General features: G+C 43.2%; 2 protein-coding genes across 9 annotated transcripts in view; one reads left to right on the forward strand and one right to left on the reverse strand.

The window, feature by feature from the left end:
• The window catches only part of lrrk2 (leucine-rich repeat kinase 2), a 27,743-nt gene extending 13,763 nt beyond the window's left edge, over positions 1–13,980 (reverse strand). The window contains exons 1-21 of one of the 4 annotated variants that reach the window (XM_031857301.1): positions 13,148–13,980; positions 11,678–11,763; positions 10,613–10,722; positions 9,776–9,864; positions 9,303–9,437; positions 8,913–9,047; positions 7,316–7,447; positions 6,778–6,897; positions 5,860–6,020; positions 5,692–5,771; positions 5,462–5,568; positions 5,111–5,240; positions 4,740–4,864; positions 3,879–4,006; positions 2,873–3,017; positions 2,446–2,585; positions 2,072–2,200; positions 1,591–1,761; positions 978–1,242; positions 675–863; positions 271–386 (exon numbers count right to left, since the gene is read on the reverse strand). In XM_031857301.1, coding sequence (XP_031713161.1) covers positions 271–386; positions 675–863; positions 978–1,242; positions 1,591–1,761; positions 2,072–2,200; positions 2,446–2,585; positions 2,873–3,017; positions 3,879–4,006; positions 4,740–4,864; positions 5,111–5,240; positions 5,462–5,568; positions 5,692–5,771; positions 5,860–6,020; positions 6,778–6,897; positions 7,316–7,447; positions 8,913–9,047; positions 9,303–9,437; positions 9,776–9,864; positions 10,613–10,722; positions 11,678–11,763; positions 13,148–13,361 — 2,907 coding nt within the window. In that variant the 5' untranslated portion in view covers positions 13,362–13,980. Of the gene's footprint in view, positions 1–270; positions 387–674; positions 864–977; positions 1,243–1,590; positions 1,762–2,071; positions 2,201–2,445; positions 2,586–2,872; positions 3,018–3,878; positions 4,007–4,739; positions 4,865–5,110; positions 5,241–5,461; positions 5,569–5,691; positions 5,772–5,859; positions 6,021–6,777; positions 6,898–7,315; positions 7,448–8,912; positions 9,048–9,302; positions 9,438–9,624; positions 9,755–9,775; positions 9,865–10,612; positions 10,723–11,212 lie in introns of those variants that run through there. The other 3 variants (XM_031857310.1, XM_031857318.1, XM_031857328.1) reach the window with 3 other exon arrangements.
• Positions 13,527–22,189, forward strand: LOC116388985 (proton myo-inositol cotransporter-like). Of its 5 annotated transcripts, XM_031857378.1 has the most exons (12): positions 13,527–13,762; positions 14,717–14,907; positions 15,759–16,222; positions 16,778–16,937; positions 17,832–18,040; positions 18,129–18,237; positions 18,348–18,511; positions 18,830–18,944; positions 19,490–19,615; positions 19,848–19,966; positions 20,750–20,902; positions 21,192–22,189. In XM_031857378.1, the coding sequence occupies exons 3-12, from the start codon at positions 15,796–15,798 to the stop codon at positions 21,413–21,415; spliced, it is 1,806 nt and encodes a 601-aa protein (XP_031713238.1). In that variant the 5' UTR covers positions 13,527–13,762; positions 14,717–14,907; positions 15,759–15,795; the 3' UTR covers positions 21,416–22,189. The 5 variants fall into 5 exon arrangements, with proteins under 5 accessions (XP_031713238.1, XP_031713229.1, XP_031713247.1 ...); XM_031857369.1 differs by lacking the exon at positions 13,527–13,762 and having other exon boundaries at positions 14,401–14,907; XM_031857387.1 differs by lacking the exon at positions 13,527–13,762 and having other exon boundaries at positions 14,401–14,907; positions 15,762–16,222.
• Positions 22,190–23,645: the final 1,456 nt, after the last annotated feature.

Consider the following 23,645-nt stretch of genomic DNA (forward strand, 5'->3'; position numbering starts at 1 on the left):
GGATCTCAGCAAGCAGGACTTCAATATAGGACATATTTATCAAGACGCGTAGCCTCGGTATTATCGGGTAAATATGCTAAACTACAAATCTCATGAACGTACAGGTGGCATTCATCATGTTAATGCTGGTCATTTACACTTTAAAGTTATCTAAAGTTAGCAGTTTGCGGAATCTGACGTCAGAGAAAGTCAAGATAAGAAAACCAAAAAAAGTTCCTGCATGAGATCCAATGTTCTCACACAAGAAGTGTATGAAGAGGGTTTCGTTACCTCTGCACTGGCATGTCTGCGGCGCCCCTGCTTCCCTTTGGAGGACCTCCCCCTCAACTCCTCTGTGGATTTATTGTGCGGCTCTGGAGACAGGACGCCCGACAGCGAGTCGCTTCCTACAGAGAGGAAAAGCAGGAGATCATCATCATATATTTAAAAATCAACTAAAAAGTATTTATTATTATTGCTCTATTGATAAAGCATGCACAACAATGTCTACTTCTAAAGCTGGAGAGATGTTATTTACATTTAACTGAGAGTCAGACGTTTAAATCTAATAAAGTTCCACTTCAAGAAGACTTTCACTGCCTGTGTTGGATTGTAAAAATTCATGTAGAAGTTATTACTTTAACCCCCCGTTTGTCCACAATGTGGCGGAGATGTCTGATGTCTAAGCACTTTACCGTCACTCTCCATGTCGTCGTTGAAAACTAAACTGTCGTCCATGGAGACCAAGCTGAAGCTGGAGTCGTCACTCTCGTCGGAAATGTAGCCAGAAGTCAGACACGGGTCGCCCAGAGATCTAGGAGGAGCACCGAGGCTCTTGGACCTCTGGCATGACTGAATGTACCTCGCCAAACTCACGCCTTTACCTTAAAGACAGAGCACAGGGCACAGAAATTAAGAAAGGGCTGCAACTCAACCGTTGAGTCGAGGAAACACCAGAGAATCCTCCTCTAAAGAGAAGAGTGTGAACTCGTCCTCACTGTTGGTGTAACGGAGACTGAACGCTCGGCCTCTTTCCGCCAGCAGGGGGCTGAGCCAGGCGGCGTCCAGGCGGCCCAGCCTGAAGCCCCCGAGGCAGAGGGCGCTGTTGTTGAGGTCCAGGCCCAGGCGGCCCAGCAGCTGGATGACCGTGGGCCCCTCGCCGCGCTTCACGCTCACAGCCAGAGCCCTGCGCAGGTGCTGCTCATGGGCGCCTCGGCTGAGGAGGAGCTCCACCAGCTCGAGGGGTCCGCCTCGCTCGCACACCTGGAGAAGACGGCAGAGGGGTGAGGGTTGAGAGTGGACTGATGGTTATACGAATTGTTAATGAAGCTATCTATTCGTAGGGCGGAGTATCAAAACCGAAGTGTTATTTGTCATGATGGGAACATAAATGGGTGTACCAAGTTTCATGGCGATCCATTCAATGTTTTAGACATTTCTGGACCAACCAACACCTACAACCAAAGAGCCGCCTACATCATTAAAAAAAAACTATTTTTTTTTAAATATGCTAAAAAGAACACAGGCGGTCAGGAGTGAAAGGAATAACTTCCCTCAACAACTTCCACATGACCCAGTTTGGTTTACTCATGAGGTTTCGTGACCTCTGACCTGGTAGATGAGGGACTCTGCTTTGGTCTTCCCGTTGATGTCGGCGCCCAGCTCGATGAGACACTCGGCCAGCGTGGCGTCTCCGTCCTCGCATGCCTTCTCCAGCATGCCGTAGTGCAGCTGGGAGTCGCACCACATCTTAGACAGAGCCAGGTACACCGACTTACGCAGCTTCACAGGGGAGGGAGGGGAGGGGGGGAGAGAAAGTTAAACGAGCTCCCGCACAAATCAGTTCATCAAATTAAAGGTTACAGTGCCCAGTCTCATTCAAGCATGTCTGGTATGTCGTGCACGGCCCTTCTGTACTGTACGTTCCTGTGTGCAGTACAGTAGAGCCAGTGGGTCAACAGTGTGTGCGACTGAGACTGAAGCGCCTCATATTTAAACCTACGCCTCCCTACATTTTCTATAAATGTACTTTATCTATAGATTTGTATTTTGAGTACATTGTGGTTCTGTCGCGTCTAACCGTCTAACTCACAGCATAGTTGCTCTGGTCCAGAGTCTCCTCTCTGAGCTGCTGGAAGATCTGCCTGTCAAAGTCTTCTCTCTGCAGTTCAGCAGCGGCTCCTGAACAGGCGTCCAGCATCCTCAAAGCCACCTGAAAACACTGCGGGACAAACGACCAGAGAGAAGTCAAGCCAAATACATTTTAATCAACAGTATATTCCAGAAAGCATTTGGTGAATCCAAACTAACCCTTTAAAAACACCAGTGTCACACAATAACACAAACAAACCAGCAAAGACCAGCAACTCCCGTGTTCTGAGAAGTTAGTTGCCCGTCGGTCTGACGATAAAGCGGTAAAAACACAAATGAGAACAAATATTGACCACTACTGTGTGTAAAGATCACCTTCAGGAGCATCTCGGAGTCGTCTCTGTACTGGATGAGCGAGGCGACCACAACGGAGGCCAGAACGGGTACGATCATCCTCGACAGCTTCTTCTTGGACACGAGGTAGGTGAGCAGGGTGAACCCCCAGTAGTGTATCTCTGGAGGACGTTAGTGAACACACGATTAGCCATCTTTAATATGAAATCACAATGTTTTATATGTTCAGATGAGGGGATGTGGCTACTTCCTCTATCCAACCAAGTTCAAGTTTGTGTAGACTTTTAAATAAAGGAGACGCCACTTTTACTGTGAAACAAGTTATTACCCACAGGTCCCCAAAATATCACGATAGAGGCAACACTATGCTGTCCTGTTTGCTGACTTTTCCTCCCCAATTCAACACTCAAAACTAGCAAAAATCGAATGAGACAATTGTTGACTGTACCTCGTTCCCGTGGGAACATCTGTAGCGTATGCAGCACCGTGTCTATCGCACCCTGCTGGCAGAGCAAGTCCACTGCACCGGAGCAGTCGGCCAGAGCGGACAGCACCTTCAGACCGCACCTCTGGATGACGGAGCTGCTGATGAACTGCACACAGACACAAAGAGCACTCAGTGGAACGCTGGGATACCAAACAACCTCATCTTTATTCATTCAGTCGGTCAACTGGCAAACTATTTTTGGAAAATGTAATTACACCCTCTCTCTACGATGTTCTGGTTGCAGGAAAAGATTCCGTGTAATTTCTACAATGAATGGATGAACTTGTACTGCAGCTGCATAACAAAACCCGGGGGTTTCTTTAGGCTCTATCCTGTTTGTTTGTTATATCTGGGGCATTTTATGAAATCATATCAGGCCAGATCTATTTTAAAAAGCCTTCAAGGACAAACTACATTTACCACCTGGCACAGTGTTTAAAAAGATTGACCCTTGAGACCCCCTGAAAGCCTCAAAAGCAACATTTGGGGGGGATGGTTCTAAAAATCGTATCGTCACTAAAATGTCTTTTAAAAGGTTATTAATGTCCGGCAAAATTCCTAACTCCAATTGCAAAACATTTCCTCACAAATATGAATAGTGTTTGACAGAGACTACTTTTGACACCATTGTTGTTGTTACTGCATTTAACATCCATGTTTGTCTGACAAGTCATCATTTTATCCTGTTGGACATTTGTGTCAAAATGTCAGAATTACCATATGAATTCCTGAGTTAGGGCCACAAATGTGTTTTGGAAGTGACCTATGACCACCAAAATAAAACCACTTCATCCTTGAGTTCAGGTGGACAATTGTGCCAGATTTGAAGACGTTCCCTCCAGGCCTTTCTTTAGATATCACGATCACGAGAATGGGACTGAAAACCCGGATATACCATGCTGGAAAGACTGTAAGAAAACAAAGAGTATTCGAGAGACATTTTGGGGATTGGTCTGCGTATTCGTACCCTGTTGAGAACCTCCAGGTAGAGGGTGTGAGCTCCTTCCAACACACACTGGTTTTTCAGGACCTTCAGCGACACGTCGGCCATGTCGGGGTCTGCGACCGAGACGCCGTGCTCCCTTAAACTCCTGTCTGGGGATTCAAACACACCGAGGCAACGAGTGAAAACATGCAGACACAGCCGCTCTGTTATCACTCACATAATCTAATTAGGAGTGTAACGAGTGCAGCGCTGGGAGCAGAGGAAGAGTACAGTACGACCTCATTAAGAGAATTAAAAATAAAACAAGCTGCTACACTGAAACAGATTCATTTCATTATTGTTCACACAATATTATAACTGAGCAATGTAGCTGGAACGTTCAGAGCCCTGAACATCTGCACAACGGATCGCCTCAATTGCAATTTAACGCCTATTATTACAGCTGTTAAAATAGATTTGTGGCCAAGTAAGGGGCTGCAGAGTGCCACAACAGATTGAAAGACTAGAACTAGAGTGTAGCATAAACTGACTGTACTTCCATGTTATTGAGGAGCAGCATTTAGCTTTAATTTGGACTTTTGCTTCTGTACACCTGTTGACTCCAAGTCCAATACTTTTTCTCCGTTTTGGTCTCCAACTAATCCAGAGAAACATTGTGCGTTTGATGTTTGGTGCTGGATACGTAGTGTAAAGTGAGTTTGTCAGAGCTTGCGTTTCTGGAAACGAGTTGAGACTGACATGTGGTAAAACTCGAGAGATGAACTTTAGCATCAGTACAAATAGCCACCTCGGAGCAACAGATAACAGACTCCTGAAAAGATCAGCATGCAGACATTTGATCTGGGCCGTGCAAAAACACGACGGAAAGCACTTCTACGCTACCTGGGCAGAGGAAGACCAGGCTGGCCTGCAGAGCCTCCAGCTGAACCTCTGGCTGGAAGTTGTGGACCTTCATGGCGCCGAGGATCTGACTCATGGCCATGTTCAACTCATCCAGACTGGCTGTCCTACAGACACAGAGAGACAGATTCCAGAATTAAGCATGAACATCATTGTTTTAGAGCGTTTGAGAAAATGTTGTTGCGTGATGTTTTCATTAATATTTTGAGAATCAGAAAGCAGAAGTCATATTCACAAATGCTGATGATCGGTTCCTTTCTTTCTCATGCAGACTTCCCTTTTTTCTATATTTACATGATTTTCTGAAACCAACAAGGACGTCACAGAATGGAAACAAATGTGCTTGTGCCCACCTTCCCTGAAAGAGCAGGCTGAGCAGTTTACAGGCGCTGATGGAGACTTCAGCCGAGGTCGAGTGTCTCTTCATCATCTCCACCAGGTTGACGTGGAGCCCGCTGGACAGCAGCGGAGACCGCATCTCACCTGCACACGGAGCAGAGCACATCGGTACGAGCCAACAAAACTGGTTTTATGTGAATAGTAACGCAGACAATGAGGACGGCCAGACTGAACTAAAACAGTAAAGTCGAGGGTCGGACAGCTGAACAATGTTTGAAACTCACCCTAAAGCTTCGTCACTCGATACATCGTTAGGTTAAAAAGAGTGATTACAGCTGCTTCAGTGTGTACTGTTGAATGCTCACCGTTGTGTGTGAGCAGAGTGGCGATGGCACTGGTAGCAGCTTGAAACACTCTGGGAAAGGAGGAGTGGAGCAGCATGGCCACCATTAACTGTCTGTGAACAGGAGTCCTGGAAACAACCACACAACATCCAGATATTCTAATCTTTAACAACCTGGCATATGTGCTGACAGAGGTAACACCACATCTGTAGGAGATGCATGTGTGATATCTCATTGTTTTCAGTGGGTACCTCTCATCCCGCTCCTCCTGTGAACGGTCCACAGCAGCTCCGTGCAGTAACAAATTGTGAATGGCCCAGCTTGCAGCTTCCTGAGGCGGCGGAAGTGATTCACAGTCAGAATTATCCCACTGCAAGTATTGTCTGGAGCTCAAAGGGCCAAAAGAACTGGACACTGACCTGAACGTTTGGCTCGGCAGCGTGGAGCTCCAGCGCCGTGCAGCAGGCCTCCATCCAGCCCAGGCCCATGTCCTCCACCTCCTCCCGGCCCCTGTTCTCCTCCTCCTCTCCCTCCTCCAGACCCTGCTCGGCCACCGCTTTGCTCTGCACGATGGTTGCAGCTGGAAAGACGGAGAGAGCGTGGTGTAACTACTGTACAAGATCTAATCCAACCAATGAATGGATGAAGCCGGCTACATGTGTTATTACAGGTCTGGTGGACTAAAACTCCACATAAACGGATTAAACAGCCTCCTGCACGGCTAATCCAGTCCATCCAGGCTCCCGTGTAGTTATATCTATATAGATATATCTATATATAGATATCACCACCAGACAGCCCAAAAGTGTTATAGCTAATGTAACGGCCTATTATTAATACCTACTAAAGCCTTTGTTGAGGCAACCAAATTAAATGTTTTTTTAAAGTTTTCAAGACCTACAGACAGGGCTGTAGTCAAGACTAATTCACTGGATTCCAAGTTAAATCCAAGACCAGGTCCAGTCAAGACCGAGTCCAGAGTAAACCGAGTCCAATCAGGAACATAATAGGCAATAGTGTCTTTCCAAAGCTAATCTAATGCCCTGTGATTGACCCAATGCAGAACAAATGGAAGGAATCGCAGAATTTGGTGAGTGTCCATCCCAAAAAACTGAGGAATTTGCACAAGGAGGACTATTTGTTTACACAAGAATAATAAAGCAATGTTGATTCTTTTATTAATTAACTGTCTTTCTTTTTCCTTACAAATTAATCAAAATGAACCGATAAGCAGTATTGATAAGAGTACCAATTCAGTTCCTCTCCGTCGCTAATCCATCTGTGTGGAGATAAGTAAACGATTTTAAACACAGCATTGTGCGAGCGTGCGTCCTCACTGAGGTCAGCCAGACAGGAGAGAGCGGCGGCTTGCAGCGTGGCGTTGTGCGGGAAGGCCTGGCAGGCTCTCACCGCGACCCTCTGGACGCCGTTCAGTACCAGGATGTTGTAGTAACTCTCTGCAAGAAAGACACAAAACAATAAGCGCACCCTGGATTACACCGACGCCTCCGTTGACCCCTTCAGTCTCAATCTGTCAACTGGCAAACACATCACTTTATCGGAAGGAATCAATCCAAACGCTGGTGTAGTGAAAGCGGAGAATCGTCGACTTCGCAAACAGTGTTATCTGTTATCGGACTGTCAACAAGCGAGGAGAAACTCCCAAGTCATTCATTGACAGACTGATGACTACAATACATTTTACATTGGAGAACTAGGACGCCTAAACATATTTCATCCCCTAAAGAACAAGTACTCAGCTAATTGTGTGTGTAAATAGAAAATGTTGTTGTTGGAGGAGGGAGAGGGTTATCAAAATGAGAGTTAAACATTAATATGAATAAGTTTTATAAAGACTGGATCCTTGGATCTGACCTGACGTAAACCTCCTGAAGAGGCAGCAGGCCGTCTCCTGCAGCTCCTCCGCCTCGGGGAAGGCGTCCATGGTGGCGATGATCACGCTGTAGCAGCGAGCGCCTCCCGACATCAACACCTCCACGTTACTGCCTGGAGGAGAACAGATGATCAGCTCAAACAGCTACACGGTCTCTCGTTCGTCTGGCAATCAAGATTACAACCTTCATGTTATAATAAAAATGGATGTACGTGTCACAACGTGTAAAATAAGAATCGGGCTACAGTTGAATAAACAGAAAAAAGCATCTCTTTCCCTAATGACAGAGTTGCATCTCCGCACAGCCTGGAATCCCCCATGGCCGTGATAAACAGAACATCTGTGACAAACAGATTAAAGTGGAAAAAATGGTTCATGACTAAAACTCTGTCATATCTGTTTTCATGTCCAGCTCCACTTTTCATGCAGAACTCCTCCAAGCTAATTACATTTTAGTGTAGAGCAACATCTAAAATAAAGTAATACATCATCGACGATATGTGGCCTGTGTGTCTGGGATGTTTAGTCTGTTGTGTGAAAAGACTTTAATACAAATGGAAAACATACTATATAATACAAACCATTTAAGACTTCCACTACAGTTATCATCATGTTTAGAATGTTTCTGAATACATTATCCATTGCAATCAAACATATTGATAAGTGATCAAGCTTATTTTTGCACAAGATAAAACAGAACTTTTGCACTTCAAAATCTGATTAGTTCAGATTAAACCTTTATAAAACATGAACGAATACAAAATAAATGCTGTTGAACTTGCTTTCATTTTCTAGTTTGACAGATTTTCCAGCGTGAAATATTGCTGATACAAGACTCGTGTTCTGGCCGATAACCGATCGAGCATTTTAGTTTGCATCAGAGGCATTCAATATATTATCTGACAGGTAAGATATTGCAGTCGAGAAAGGACATCAGTACTGTATGTTTGAGATATTAAGAGACAGCGTGAACAGAATCGTCCTCCAGACAGAACAGACAGACGACTTTATTTGAAGAATATCAAATATTCTTCTCAGTATTTTGGTCTTTGACAACCAAATGGAAGCTATCCTTATTAAAAATGCTTGATAACGTTATGTGTTTAAGTTAAAATGCTACAACAAAAACAACACTAAATGTGCAGTATCTGTCAGAGGACAGAGGAATATTTTCTTCTTTCAAAAGATGTATTTGAATAGCAGACACACAGAGTTTGTTGTGTTCTTCACCATGAGGGAAGTTCCAAGAAGATTTGACTCTTTTCAACAAACACCACTCTCCCTTAACGCACAACACTGGCGTCTAATTAACATCAAGGCTTTTAAAGAAGCGTTACAGTGACATCATGGTCTTGTGGTGAGTTTAGAAATAGACCGTGTGAATTGTGAATATTTTTGTGTTCTTCCTTCATGATCGATATGCTCACATCAACTGAACCTTTACAGCTCACCTTCCTAAACTGAATACATCCACTGACCCTTCAGCCCTTTTTACTTATAAAGCAATAAAGTTAGTTCTTCTCTCCCCTCTCAGACATCATTGATGATCATCATCATCGGGGTGCCCTCAGGTCTTACCGGGACAAGCCAGCGGGAGCATCACCTTCATGGCCTGCAGGAGCAGCTCGGGGTTGTCCGGGAACCTCTGCAGAGCCGCCAGAACCACAACGTGATCCTGGTTCTCCACAAACTCCACCAGGTGGTCGTCACTTACTGGAAACACACGAAAGACATTCAGCTACTGTACTGCAAGCATGTACAACTATGTTACAGGAGTAGAGAGAAGGATTTAGTGGCATCTAGTAGAGAGGTTGGAGATTGCATCCAACTGAACACCCCCTCTGCTGACCCCCTCCCTTAACAAGCATGTCAGTGAACCAGGGGGATCGAACCGCCAACCGTGTGGTTAAAGGACGACCTGCTGTATAAGAACCAAGGCTCCACACACGAGTGCATGCGTGCGCTCACCTCTCTCCAACAGGACCTGCAGGGCTGCACAGCCCTGGAGCTGCACCTCTTCACTGGCAGGAAACTTCTTCATCGCCTGCACCACCAGGCCAAACACATCCTCCTCCTCCTCCAGCACCAGCAGAGGAACCAGGTCTACACAGTCAGGAATTAAAGAAGCATTAAAAAAACAAGTCTGATGCCTTAATGGGGAACAGAAACAGCTGAGAATCTTCAGATCACGATTTAAAAGGAGAGATGAAAACGTTGCTGTAAGATGCAAAGATAATTACACGTTGACTGCAGTTCTTTTGACGATTAATTGACTAGTTAATTTATTTACATGTGTCCTCTTCTTTCCTCCTAAAGGGCTTTGTGAATCATGTAGTTTCCTTTTATACTGATTTGATGACATCAATCAATGTTCCAGCCAGCCGTAGAATCCGTACATCCTTTGATCTGGGCTTTAGCTCATCTCCTGTGTCGTGGCGTACCTGATCTGAGCAAGAGAGCCAGGGCTCGCAGTCCGACCATGGTGACTTTGCAGTCTGTGCCGTACTGACAGAGCACCTTCAGGATCTGCCTTGAAAACACATCAAGACAAGGCAAAGAATGAACCAGAGGCTGCAGCCAAGACAAAGACTGCTAAATCATTTTACCGACTGCATGCGAGGGCCTAACTTCAGCAAGCTTTAAAGAAAGTACGTTAATATTCTGCACATTTTAAACTAAATGCTGGTTTACGGGTCTGCAGATCATCTTTTTGTCTGAGCATTAAGAACTGAAGGAAACCACGCAGCTTGGTGGAAAACAAACATGTTATACGGCAAAACAAAGGAACTGAAAAGGCCATTTGGAAAGAAATTGCGTGAAACTATGAGCACAGAAAAATAAACAGGAAGTGAAAAGTAAAAAGTGACTTCAGTATAATTTCGACCTGGAACTTCTGAAAGCAAAACTCTATTAAAAACGGATGTAAAACAAACAGAATGTACATTAGCCTTTCATATCAGATTAAAGGCTACAATTGTTACAACAATACGAACATTTATTTAATGTAAACATAAATATGAAATGTTCGGTAATTAACTTTATGGGACAATTACTTTGCACATCAGGATGCGAGTCTAGTTCTGTGATAACATGGCCTTATACTACAACTTAAATGGTGCTTTGCTTTGAGCTAAATGCTAACATCAGCATGCTAACATGCCTACAATGCCAACATGCTGATGTTCAGCAGATGTCTAAAATGTAACGCGTTAGCATGCTAACTTTTGTTGATCAGCGCTCAACACAAAGTGCAGCTCCGGGCGGATGTCTTTACTCACTGGTGCACTCCCAGTACCTCCCAGTCCTTGGCTGCCTGCAGAGGTCTGGTCAGCTGGTCCAGCGTACGGGGGCATATTTCAATCAGCCGACACAGCAGTGACCAGCCCACCTGCAGCAGAGAAGATCACACCGTCACACGCTGAAGATGGAGGTGATTCAGCAAGTCAAACCATCAAAATATAAAGAATAAAGAAAAAGATACATGAAGGAAAAAAGACATTTCAGCTTGAGGAAGTCCACCTTTACCTGCACATTGTCTACTTGACATTGTGCAAGATGCTCGAGCAATTTTCCAGCTGATGACCTCAAGAAATCTAACAAAACTAGTTTGACTCCGTTGCAGCAGCAACAAGGCCTCGTCCGTATCTCCAGTGTTATATCTCCTCTTCTAGAGATCTTTTTCAGGACTTTTCCAGTGATCATCTAGCCGTTATGACAGACGGAGAGCGAGCCATACACTAATATGTTCTTCTCTGTGGAAGTCTATGGCTGTAACTTCTTCATGAAACCATCTCTTACGAGCTTAGAAATGATGACAAATTGATCACAGAACAATGTAAACACACCTGCAGATGTCGGCAAAGAAACAACGGACTAACCAGTTTAACGTTGCTCAACCGTTAACGTGTCGGGTAGAATGCAACGTGAAGTGATGTCATCCGACCTGCATGTGCTACCATGCGACGTGACAGCGTTTAAAATACTCAGGTCCATAAACACCGACATGATCCTGACCATTGATTGGCCCTTTCAGACGGCAGTGTGCTCTGGTAGACAGACTAATAGTTCATGCTCAGCTTCAGGAACACGGGAGAATGTGGAAATCGTTTTCCAGATTATGTTTTATTGATCAAAGGAGTTTGTTACGACTGACCGACTCACAGTCTGACTTTCTCTTTGTGTTACGCTGCTATCAGACCTCTGATAAGCTGCAGTCACGAGACGCCAGAAACACGGTAGATCGGGCGTGGGCGGGTCAGCTGTGGGTGACTTTAAACCTGAGCAGGTGATGCTGACACGCACACACACACGGTTTGTAAGAACTTTCTGGTGTCCCGCGGTACCTGTTGGACTTCTCCGCTGCCAATGTAGGACGACATTACCACCACGAGGGCGGTATGGACATCTTTGTCCTCAAACAGTTTGGCTGCTGCAACAGGTATTAAAGAAAAGTGACAAGTTAGCTTTGAATGCACTCATTTCTGTCTTTAAAACCATAGAGCAAGGCTCGATAAAAACAACAAGGATTACATGACAAGTGTGAGTTTAGTTGTCTTTTGTTAGTCTGTGCAGGAGAGACAGAGACAGTGATAGAGGAAATATTCAAATAAAACATTAACACAATATGAAACTATTGGCTAAAACTGCTCACACCAAACAAAAGATCTCTACGAATGAGAAGCTGAAATTGGAGAATACTTGGCTTTTTATATATAAAATACATCAATAGTATCCAAAAAAAAGTGTACGTGGCAGCAACAAGTAAAGTATGCATTATGATAAATTAAGTGGTACCATCTTAATATTAAGAACCAGATGTTGCTCTGTTGGATTAAATCACCGACACCAACTACAGCAATGCTATTCACTACAATGATGTGTAGTAGTATAGTGTGAAGTAAGGCCCCTGAGAACACATCTGCAGAAAAAGGAAATAGTACAAGTCTAATAAAAATACTTTAACTCATGATCTGTGTACAAGAATGCCAAACTGACAAGTAAAACTCTCTTAGGACCAAACACAGTCACTCTGTGGTAGAAGTACATTTCTGAGGTACTTGTGCTTCACTTTGAGTATTTCCATTTACTCCATCTTTTTAAACCCACTCCACCACATTTAAGGAGAAACTATTGTACCTTCCTCTCCTTCACAACTACTAGTTACCTTACAGATTATGATTTTACCTACAACACACATGATCAACTTATAAAATATGACACTGTGCTGTAAAAGACACTCTCCAACATCATATATTTTATTGTTTGTGTCTGTCTTTTTATGCATTTGCCTCTATGGACCCTGAAATAAAGTCCATCTATCTATCTAAAGTATAAATAAGCTCCGCCTCCACCTGCTGTAACATTACAATGCTGTTCACATGTTGACGCATCAGTGATAATACAACTCTCTGAAGTCATTTTAAGTAAATTATGTTTCTGTTGATACTTCAAAGCAGTAAAAGATGCATACTTCTTCCACCACTACCTACAGTACATGCATGTGATGAAAAAACAACTTGCAACATCAAAAACTGATGCTTCCACTTAATGCACCAGGAATAATAGAAGATAATAAAATATGAACATAGTATTTTTCTGCATTTCTTTTGAATGCATGCCTTCTTTCACACTGTGGCATGTATGTGGTATATATATACACACACGTATAAGTAGTGTTTTCACACTATTTATACTTAAGTATAAGTATCTGAGTACTTGTCCCCACCAATTAAAAACAACATGACCGAAGGACATCGTGTTTTATGTACGGCAGCATGACGCACGTGCAGAAACAACACATGTTGGTTTCCTACCATTGTCGCTATGCGCCAGGAAAAGCAGATCCCGGATGATCTGAATCAGCGTGCACAGCTGCCGGTCTTCCTGCGGGATTTTGAGCCTCACCAGCAGCTTCTTCAGCCGCTCTTCCTGCTCCTCTTTAGTCTCCATGGTCTGTGTGAAATACCGTTTAACCAGCTGACGCGCATTCAGGTTTTCAGCAGTGCCCTCTCCCTCGGAAACAAGCATGGCACGGTGGGGGGGGGCGAAAAACGGGCGAAGTGCCACTCATATCACGATATCACGTTACTGAATATTAGTTTCATCATATTACATAAGCTACAATTCGGCTCCAAGTAGCTGTCACGATCAGAGAAGCTGTCGGTGTGAGTTTCGGTTCAGACGTTGACATCACCGTCCTCGGCTAACTTTCTCCGACGTGTTCCTCTTTGAGGGCTTTCTGTGGCAGTAAAACAAACTAAAAAACAGCGGTTTCCTCTGCTGCGTTCCTCCTTCCTTACAGTCACATCATATGACTCACGGTCAACGGGGGAAAACAACAAACTTCCCGTTTGTTGAGGAAGAAACTGGAAGTAAACACCGCGCGCAGCACCGGGAGGGTGGTGGCGGAGAATCACGTTTCACTCCCGGTAAAGTTTCTACGTTGATTAAATCACCGCATCAAATAACGTTGGCTGTGATTGACAGCCACACTTTTAAGGGGATGACCCGAGTCGAGTCTGCTTCCTCCCACCCGGTGTCTGATGTCAGATTTGCAGATTTTTACCGAGCAGTGTGACATATAGACTTGGCGCAGATTCGCGAAAGTACTCAGTTAAAAATAATCCGCATTGTAATGTTTGTTTGCGATTGAGCAACGGTACGTAGCCCGTATGGCTAATATGAAAACTGCGTACAACATATTGCAATATGTATCTAAATACGGTGTGAAGCACTTCACACAAAATTGCGATTAATTTAACAAAATCTAAACTTTTGTTTCTGTCGGTTCTGTCGCCACCACTGCGCATCTAGTAGTGTGTTTACGGTATTTACACTGTCAGTGTGACGGGTCCTTCTTTTTAATTTTTTTTTAAAGTGATATTACCACGTGCCTAAATCAGCTTTAAACTATTGTCTAAAAAATAATAATAATAATAATAAAAACAATAAAAGATAGGGAATGAAAACGTTTTGTTTTTGTTGATTATATTTAAATAAAAACAATGAATTATATTTTTATTTTTTATATTGTAAATGTTATGTATTTTATTACGTCACGTCACATTTATTTGCTGTTGCTTAACATTTTCTCTGTAATGAAGGCCTCTTGCATTTGTCAAAAATTGGAATTGGCTTGACTGAAAAAATTCTATTTGGGGATAAAAGTCAAACATAAATTAATTAAGAATTTGCCTATAATAAAATAACAAAAATACAAACAGCTGACCTGATCTAATAATTAAAAATAAGAGGTGAATTATGCCCTTAACTTGCTAAATAAAACCCAAATTCGACAGTCATTGTTCAGGCTTTAAAGGCGAAACAGCTGTTATGAAAATAAGTTGTGACAGTACATACTAGCTTTAAATATCTATTTCCAGCAATACTGAAGGTCGTCATCGATGTGAGGAGCAACAGGTGAGCTATCTATTCAGAATGGGCGTGTTCGAACACGCCCATTCAGGATCCTCCTTTCCTGCAACCCCATCATGTGATCCGGGGCCAACTTCCCTGTTGTTGAATTGGACAACAAGAACTCCTGCTGCGGTGCTCCAGAATAAGCTTTTCACAGGTACACACTTCAGACGTATTGTTGAGTTTATGTTGCACATATAACATTTGTTTATTTTACTTTTTTACATGTGTGATGTTGTCGTTTTATATTTAATCTGCCGACTAGTTAAGTGTAGCTCTTGCCTACCTGTCAGCTGTTCCTTGACAAACGACTCTGATTCTGTTTATATGCAAATATTTTGGGCTGTTGTTGGATGTCTGACAGCGGTTTGAGCTTGTTTGTTACTTTGGCGCTGTGTTCTTGAGACAGTGTCAGTTTATTCCTTAATTAAATAAGTAATAAATTGGATATTCAAAAGACATACTTTCCAAATACCTATTAATGATTTGGAATGCAGATGATTAATGTTATTTATGAATAATCGCGGTCAGTTTTACATTACAAGTCCTGAGACAACATTGTTTTTAGAGGAGTTTGTTCTTTTTATGCTGAGAGGGCAGTCACGTGAGTGAGTCACGTGATGTAAACATTAAACATGGCCGCCCACGGATCACAGCGGTAGCACTGTCGCTGGTAAAGTGTCGTTTGAAGGCAGTTTGAGGCCATTTAACATGACACGACACTGAAATCGTCTGTAATAACAGAACAGAGACTCTCAGGAGCTTATGGCGAAATGTCGTTAGCAAGTAACTTAACGTTAACTGTTAGCCGTTAAAATGTCGACGTGCTAGCTTCCCTGTTTCTCCTCTCGAGCTGGACCTGAAGCAAATGTCAGTTGGTGATTATTGGGACGTCTGGTATTGAACATGATGCAGCATAATTAACTCTCTTTTTCCTCAACTCTGCTACGTTTTGAGGATGTTTTTTTATTTTATTGAATGAACTCCTGGTCTCTTCCTTACGTCCAGCAGCCACGATGAAGACAGTCTGAGGCACAAGATCTCTATGGGCAGCCGGAGACAGAAAGCAGTGGATGATGGAGAGCAGAGTCTCATTGGGTCTCCATCTGCCGCTGGTGGGGATCTCCCGGACCAAGATGCCTCCACGCCGGGGTTCGTCTACGTATTGGCGTTCTTCTCTGCCCTGGGGGGGTTTCTCTTCGGTTATGACACTGGGGTGGTCTCTGGGGCGATGCTGCTCCTGAAGGAGGAGATGAACCTGAACGCTCTGTGGCAGGAGCTGCTGGTCTCCAGCACCGTCGGGGCCGCGGCGCTCTCGGCCCTGAGCGGAGGCTCCTTGAACGGGTGGCTGGGGCGCAGGGTCTGCATCCTGTTGGCCAGCTTCATCTTCGGCGTCGGGGGCGTCATCTTGAGCTTAGCCCCGGACAAGGTGGTTCTTCTCGTGGGCAGAGTCACAGTTGGTTTGGGCATAGGTGAGTTTGTGTAATTTTGATCCATAAAGTCTTATCTATCCAGGTGAAGAGAGGGGATTAGAAACACCTTGTTTCACATTGATACAGTTCCACACATTCACAAGAAGTATTCAGACCAGTAGCAGTAGTACATTGTAAAAAAAGAGTCTTGTTACTTCTTGGTTTGGCGGCAAAAGTCAGACACAGACCAGAGAACAATCTTCTGCAAAGTTTGCCACCCGCCCGTCCCCACTACAGCCATGTTTGTGCTTTAATTGTTGCTACTGATGTAGCAACAGTGTCTCTCTTCAGCGGTTTACAGATAAATCAAATAATCCATGGAGAAGTCCTTCACACTCATAATAATCAAACGTTTCGACTGGTATGAATGTTTGATGCTAAAATGCTGCATATTCAATAACAACAAGTACACAAGCAACTTGTCCCCTCACCCCACCTGACCTGCTTTTCCAGTGTTTGCTTGTATTTGCATTTAAAGGACAGTATAAAGTGTGGAAAGTGTTGCTGCGTTCGTTAAAACGAAACCCTTTTCTTGTTTGTTTTTTTTCCCATCAGGCATTGCCTCTATGACGGTTCCTGTATACATCGCTGAAGTTTCCCCCCCTCACAAGCGAGGTCAGCTGGTCACCATCAACTCCCTCTTCATCACCGGCGGCCAGTTCATTGCGAGTGTGATCGATGGAGCCTTCAGCTACATGAGCCATGACGGCTGGAGGTGAGCATCGGTTCTACCGCCACGCTGTCTCCTCTGCTAGTGGCTTTACATGTCAGACCTCTGCTTTAGTTTGGTTTACCCTACCTCTGTCTTTGTGACTGATACAGCTTTAGTTTGGTTTACCTCACCTCTGTCTTTGTGACTGATACAGCTTTAGTTTGGTTTACCCTACCTCTGTCTTTGTGACTGATACAGCTTTAGTTTGGTTTACCTCACCTCTGTCTTTGTGACTGATACAGCTTTAGTTTGGTTTCCCTCATCTCTGTCTTTGTGATTGATTAATAGAATAGAATTTAAAGCTATTATAACAGTAATGGTGGTAAAACAGTGTGAATTATAGACTGGATTAATGAAGAAACGGTAAAATAGAATACAGTTATACAACCTAAATACTATAAAATAAGTGATTAAAAGAAGCAATGAAACAGAATAAAATAAAAAACTTAGATACAACAAAACAAGTGAATAGAATAACATAAAACATGTCTATAAATCGTTTCAGGTATCAAGACTTCAGTTGCATAGTTTGCCCACCAGAGGGCACTGGCTAGTTTAATTTTCAATCATGACATATCTTGGTCACACTTCTTTAAATCCCCCCCAAAAAAGTAATTTTGGCTGATGACCTCTTCATAGCTATCAAAGTTTTACCCAGTACAGTACCCAGGCGGAGCGAACAGAGGATCATACATGGACTGGGCTTTAAAAAGGCAACTGTGAACCTAAAAAACTTCAATGAATATTTGTGCTCTGAACACATCTGTGTGTCTTTGCTGCCTCTATTCATGATTGAGGTTTATACAATGATGAAGCAGCTTGACATTGAGTCTTCAGACCCAGACTTGAGATTATTTGTTTAGCACCACTAACATCTCGTTCTCCCCCATACTGTAGGTACATGCTGGGTTTGTCCGTTGTCCCGGCAGTGCTGCAGTTCGTGGGCTTCCTCTTCCTGCCGGAGAGCCCCCGTTGGCTTCTCTTAAAGGGCCGGAGCCAAGAGGCCCGCCAAGCTCTCAGCCGGATCAGAGGAGGCCGGAACGTTGACGAGGAGTACGACTCCATCAGAACCTGCATCGAGGAAGAGGAGAAAGAGCCGGGTGGAGGTGAAAGAGATCTGTTAAAAAGAAATAAAAGGCACATTGATTCAATATTCCTTTATAGATTTTTTTTTTTTGTCTGTTTGCTCTTTAGGAGGCCTTGTTATTTTGCGGATCTTTAACCACGGTCCGACTCGAAGGGCTCTCATCGTTGGCTGCGGCCTCCAGATGTTTCAGCAGCTGGCTGGGATAAACACCGTCATGTAGGTCGTCTCCTCGTCTTGTATCGGCTCACGCATAATGATGACGATCTCCCTTCTGCCTGATCACATCGGCCACCAATGTAACAGCTTCTTTTTTAACTCATATCCAGGTACTACAGTGCAACCATTCTGCAGATGGCGGGGGTGCGGGATGTTAAACGGGCGATCTGGTTGACTGCTGCAACTTCTGCCACCAACTTTGTGTTCACCCTGGTTGGAGTCTGGCTGGTGGAGCGAGTGGGCCGCAGGAAGCTGACCCTGGGCAGTCTCTTAGGTTTGTGTCTTCAGTTCTACAGTAATTAGTTGATTTATTTAAATTTCAGAATAGTTTATTACCCAGTGATTCGTCGAATAAAACACAAGTAGTGTATCAATCACAACGGAATAGAATCATTTTGAAATGGAACAATTCTAGCCGGCAGTAATTTGATATTTAGCTAGTTATATTTAGCATTTAGTTACTGATAATATCTTTCTCTAGGTTTTAGTTGTAGTCTTGTGCTGAAGTCTCTTGCAGGATTTATTTCTTTATTCATGATTTATTCTTTCTCAGAGCTTTATTTAATGTGTGTGTGTTTTTTTTCTGATGCAGGTACCGGTCTGAGTCTGACCGTTTTGGCTGTCGGGTTCTTGCTCTCGGCCCAGTTTTCTCCGCCCACCACCCTCCACCCGTTCGACGCTCAAAACTCAACCTGCCGACTATACGGGTAAGAAAACACGTTTTAATCATTACCTCTAATTCTGAGACGTTAGTTTGTAGTTTTTCTTATTGACAACTGCGATGTGTAGGCAAATATTGCCAGTCCAATATCCTTTTGATTTGATTGTTAAATATTTATCTCTTGAAGAAAAGTAGGTTTAAACACTTTTTCTAAAGAGTTCCTGTACGGACTATAAAATCTCCAGTGGGAGTGTAAAAAATAAAAAAAGTATATTTCCATCTCTTCATGAGTCCTGTTTCTGTTTCACAAATATTGAAATATCCAAAAATCCTTTGGAGCCATCGATAAGATTAATACGCATATACGGCACTTATATTTAGCTAAATTTGACTCCTGGAGGTGAACTTTGTGTTCATTTCTGTGATGATTTGACCAAAGATCCTTCTGTTCTTCCTGCGTCTGTGGACGTTGTTAAAGCTTCACTATCTCATCACTAGTGAAGTCATCGCTGCTGGCAGAGTGGTTTTTGTGTGCTCGTCCGTTGCTCTGTGTTGTCTCAGAGGTTCCTTACATTCGGCTCTGTCCTCCAGGTCCTGTGAGTTCTGCATGTTGGATCCAGACTGTGGATTCTGTTATCGTGAAAACAGCAGCAGAGTGTTCGACTCCTCCTGTGTTCCCGTCAGTCAAGCATCCACAGATCACGCCGCCTGGGGAAGGTCAGGAGGCCGATTTTTTTTTTTTTTTGTTTTGTTTTTCTGTGTGGATGTGAGACACCCGTGTGGTCATCATATGTTTAAAATGTGTCTTTAAAATATACCCACAGTAAAAGCACCTGTGATCTGCACTTAGATTGCTTCACACATGAAATGGTAGCAAAAGTAGCATTTATTAGAAGCAAAGACATGCAAATGCTGGTTTCAGTTTCTTGCAATGTTTTCTTTCATCCAGGTGTTTCAACCAGACGGAGGAAACTAAGAGCCCGATGTGGGCCTACAACTACTGTCCGACATCGTACTCCTGGCTTGTCCTGATGGGCCTCATCCTCTACCTCGCCTTCTTCGCTCCGGGTCTGAAACCACTTCTCTCATCTCGTATCCAGCTGTCTCCTTTGAATCTTTCTATGACATATGAAACATCTCTGATTGTTCTGAGCTAGTTTACATATTCCCCCCCCCCCCAAAAAAGAAAGAAGGAAAGAAAGAAAGACAGAAATTAAATTTATGCACCACGTTTTTAACTCAAGACAACCACAGAAATATCTCGCACCTTTCACCGAGCGTGACACAAGCCCTTTTGGCTGATACAGGAAACAGTTACCAGATAGAGGCAATGCTTTTTAATACCGCACCCTAAACAAAAGGCAAAAGGCAACCTTTTTGAGAGATTGGCAACCAATTCTTGGCCTTTTGTTGCCGACAGCGGCAACCACTTTTTAACATTTAGAAGTAGCGACAGCAAACCGCAAAACATGCACCTCAAAATACATATTTTAAAAATACATTTGTTGTGGTTTTTAAATTTTGCTGTTAGTCTGTCTGTTTTAGAGACAATGTCGTAGCAAATAAGGTTGATTGATTTTGGGGTAAAAACTTCGAGGAACCCGTCAACATCACAAACAAATGTGCAAATTTATTCAAGTGAAAGAACCAGATGAACTTGAAAACAAAAATGGAAATTTATAAAGCAACATGTCACATTTTCATTATTAAGCTGACATATAACTGCATAGTCTCTTTATTACTCAGAATATAAAGTGATGAAAAATTTGTTTCCAGCGACCAAAAGCTAAAGTAGTAAACCCTCCATGTGGTGCATCCGGTCCTGGTGATGAGAACGTCTCTGTGTGTTAGGTATGGGCACCATGCCTTGGACGGTGAACTCTGAGATCTACCCGCTTTGGGCCCGCAGCACCGGCAATGCCTGTTCAGCCGGGGTCAACTGGATCTTCAACGTCCTGGTGTCCCTGACCTTCCTCCACGTCGCTCAGTATCTGACATATTACGGTAAATACACTGTTATATCGTCATGATATTGATCGTGATTGTATGACTATAAAGGTAGATCATTGTCTGCCATTTGGCTTTAAATCTCATTATAATTGACAGGGTTCTTCTTGGACTGCAATGAGATATTTTCTTTGTTTACAGGATTTGTATGAAGGCAATAAAGTAGCCCATGAATATGAGTTTAAAGTTGATCACAATTCCTCCGGGGCATTGTGAGGGGTTTGTTTTTGGCGTTTTGCCGGTAAAACTCGGGCAAACATAAACAAAGCTTCAATCTCTCCTCCAGGGGCGTTCTTCATGTACTCGGGCCTGGTGGCGTTGGGGCTCCTCTTCGTCCTGGGCTGCCTCCCTGAGACCCAGGGCCTGCAGCTGGAGGACGTGGAGAACCTGTTCACCGGTCCGCTCTGCTCCTGTGGATCCTCCTCATCTACTCACAACCAGGTCCAATACATCCGGGTAAACGGCAGCAACTACCTCCCCTCTGACAACGACGCCTCAGATGTAGATTAAAGATTTCTTTTCTCTCTTTCCTCTTGGTGCTTCGGCTTCCTGATGTGGGGAGGAAAAGGTAACCGTGGTGTCTTTAGGGGGCTGCCTGAGCTCTCCGGTGATTGGCTATGACTCTCCCCTTGCTCATCATCTTTGTCTCACCTGGGAGTTGGTTACAGACTATGGCACTCTTATGGAAAAGTCCTCGATTAACAAACTGATCATCTGTATTTTAAGGACATGAACTTTGGGAAATGGCTTTTGTTTTCCCAGCTGGTAGTATTTTAGATTTCCAGTAAAGAGCTCTTTGCATGACTTCAAGACCGAGCATCCGTCTTTTGTGAGTGATTTCGGACTTCAAAATGTGTTAACCAACGAGAATGTGTTTGTATTGTAATAAGAGACAAACACTATCATTGATGTCTGCCTTATCTGTACGTTGAGTAGAACTCTTCCTAAACACATTACTCCCGCTAACATGGGTTTAATCTTTTAATGGGTGCTGGTGTAAAACTCAACTGTTGATCGTGGGTTATTGCTATTGTTTGCACAGTGGAAGGGATTGCACTTTTTTTTTTTTTTAAACAAAAAATGTGGCTTTTTTGTCTTTTTTTTTTTAAAAAGATTTTTTTATGTGCGCTTGCTAAAACGCGTTGCTCAAATCTAAAAAAATTTCTAGCAAGGTGCAGACGTCAGCCCGGCAAACTACGGAGCGGTGGAGTTAGACAGCGCCATAGCCTATATAACTGTAAGTACTGCATCCAGCTGCTACTAATACATATAAATATAAAAATGGATGAGATTCCTTATTAAACGTTTTTAGGTACAGTCTTGATTTTGTTAAAGTGCATCTGTGTTTTTAAAAATGTTGCACTTAAGAACTAGTAATGTTTCTAGTAATCTACAGACATCTGGAAATGTTTAAACTGATTCTGATGAGTGAAACATTTGGAAATAGCACAAAGACCTTCATATGGGAACAGAAAATGTAATGTAGCATTACACAGCTCAGCTCATTCAGCAGCTGGTTAGTTTGCTAGCTAACGTTATAAATTAATCAAATTCATTGTCCCAATATCACCATTTCCTAAGCTACCGTAGCTAGCTGTCATCAGCTCTGTCATATAGGAAGGCAAAGTTCTCCCCTTTCCGCTGTCTCCCATGGGACCTTCACTCGGAAGAAAATATGTATAGTTGTAAATGTACAATTTGTCAATTTTAAAGATAATTTTACATGTCAAGAGAGTCACAGTTTGTCATAGATTTGTAGTGGTATCTTTAGTTTTGTGTGAAACCGCTCAGTGAACTAAATCTCTCATCTCGCTCAATGTACATCACCAACACTACCGTTAACTTGGCTTGCTAGCTAGCTAGGTAACATGTTAGACCTGAGAGCGCGGGCGGGTGAATAAGGGTGAAGTAGTTCAGTATCTAATACAGAGTAAGTGTATGATATTTAGTCCCTGGATCACTTTATATCACTGAATAACGTATTAAATGATTGTATTAATAATGAAAGAACAAAACAAGCGAACACAACATTCTTTGATATATTCATATCTCCTTCAAATATTCCACAACTGCTTTCTCTACACTCCACCTTCAGTTGTTCCCAGAATCCCTGCCAGGTCCCAGGTTCCCAGGGGTGGAAGTTATAACATTTACTCTCGTTTTTGTAACGAAGTGCTGTTGATCTTGTGGAGCCTACTTCTACTATGTCGGCTATTTTCTCCATTGAACCATGGAGGAATCTCGGAAGCAAAACTATGTGCATGGCAAGATACCAACAGAGTTTAATTACATTTTCTTGTAAATAATTTGGGTGAACCGGCCCTTTAAATGTTATTTTAAGGTTCCAGACAATCAACTCGGTCCCACTTTTGTCCCAGTAATTAGACAAACCATATGAGTGTTTGTATGACTTGACCTGGGCCAACACCTTCAACACGTTATCGAGTAACAAGCTGATAAATAGCTCACACTGGGGTTGTGTTTCTGACCACATGGAGACTTTCTAAACAGTCATTATTTAGGTTAAACTCTGTTTTGTGAAGTTAAACAAATTTTGTTTTCAAACTGATTTCAAGTGTCGGCATGCAGTGTTTGGCTTCACTATAATATGACACGTGTTCAGTCACCAGTGAGCCTGCCGTTTCTCCGTGTCTTCCCCCGGTAACGGTAACGTGATAGGCTTGTAACGGGACTCCTTGTGTTTATGGTGTTACTGCCCAGCAAGAAGTGGACGGGTGGA

Source organism: Anarrhichthys ocellatus, unplaced genomic scaffold (genome assembly GCF_004355925.1).
Source record: "Anarrhichthys ocellatus isolate YVR2014 unplaced genomic scaffold, GSC_Weel_1.0 scaffold2, whole genome shotgun sequence".
NCBI lineage: Eukaryota > Metazoa > Chordata > Actinopteri > Perciformes > Anarhichadidae > Anarrhichthys > Anarrhichthys ocellatus.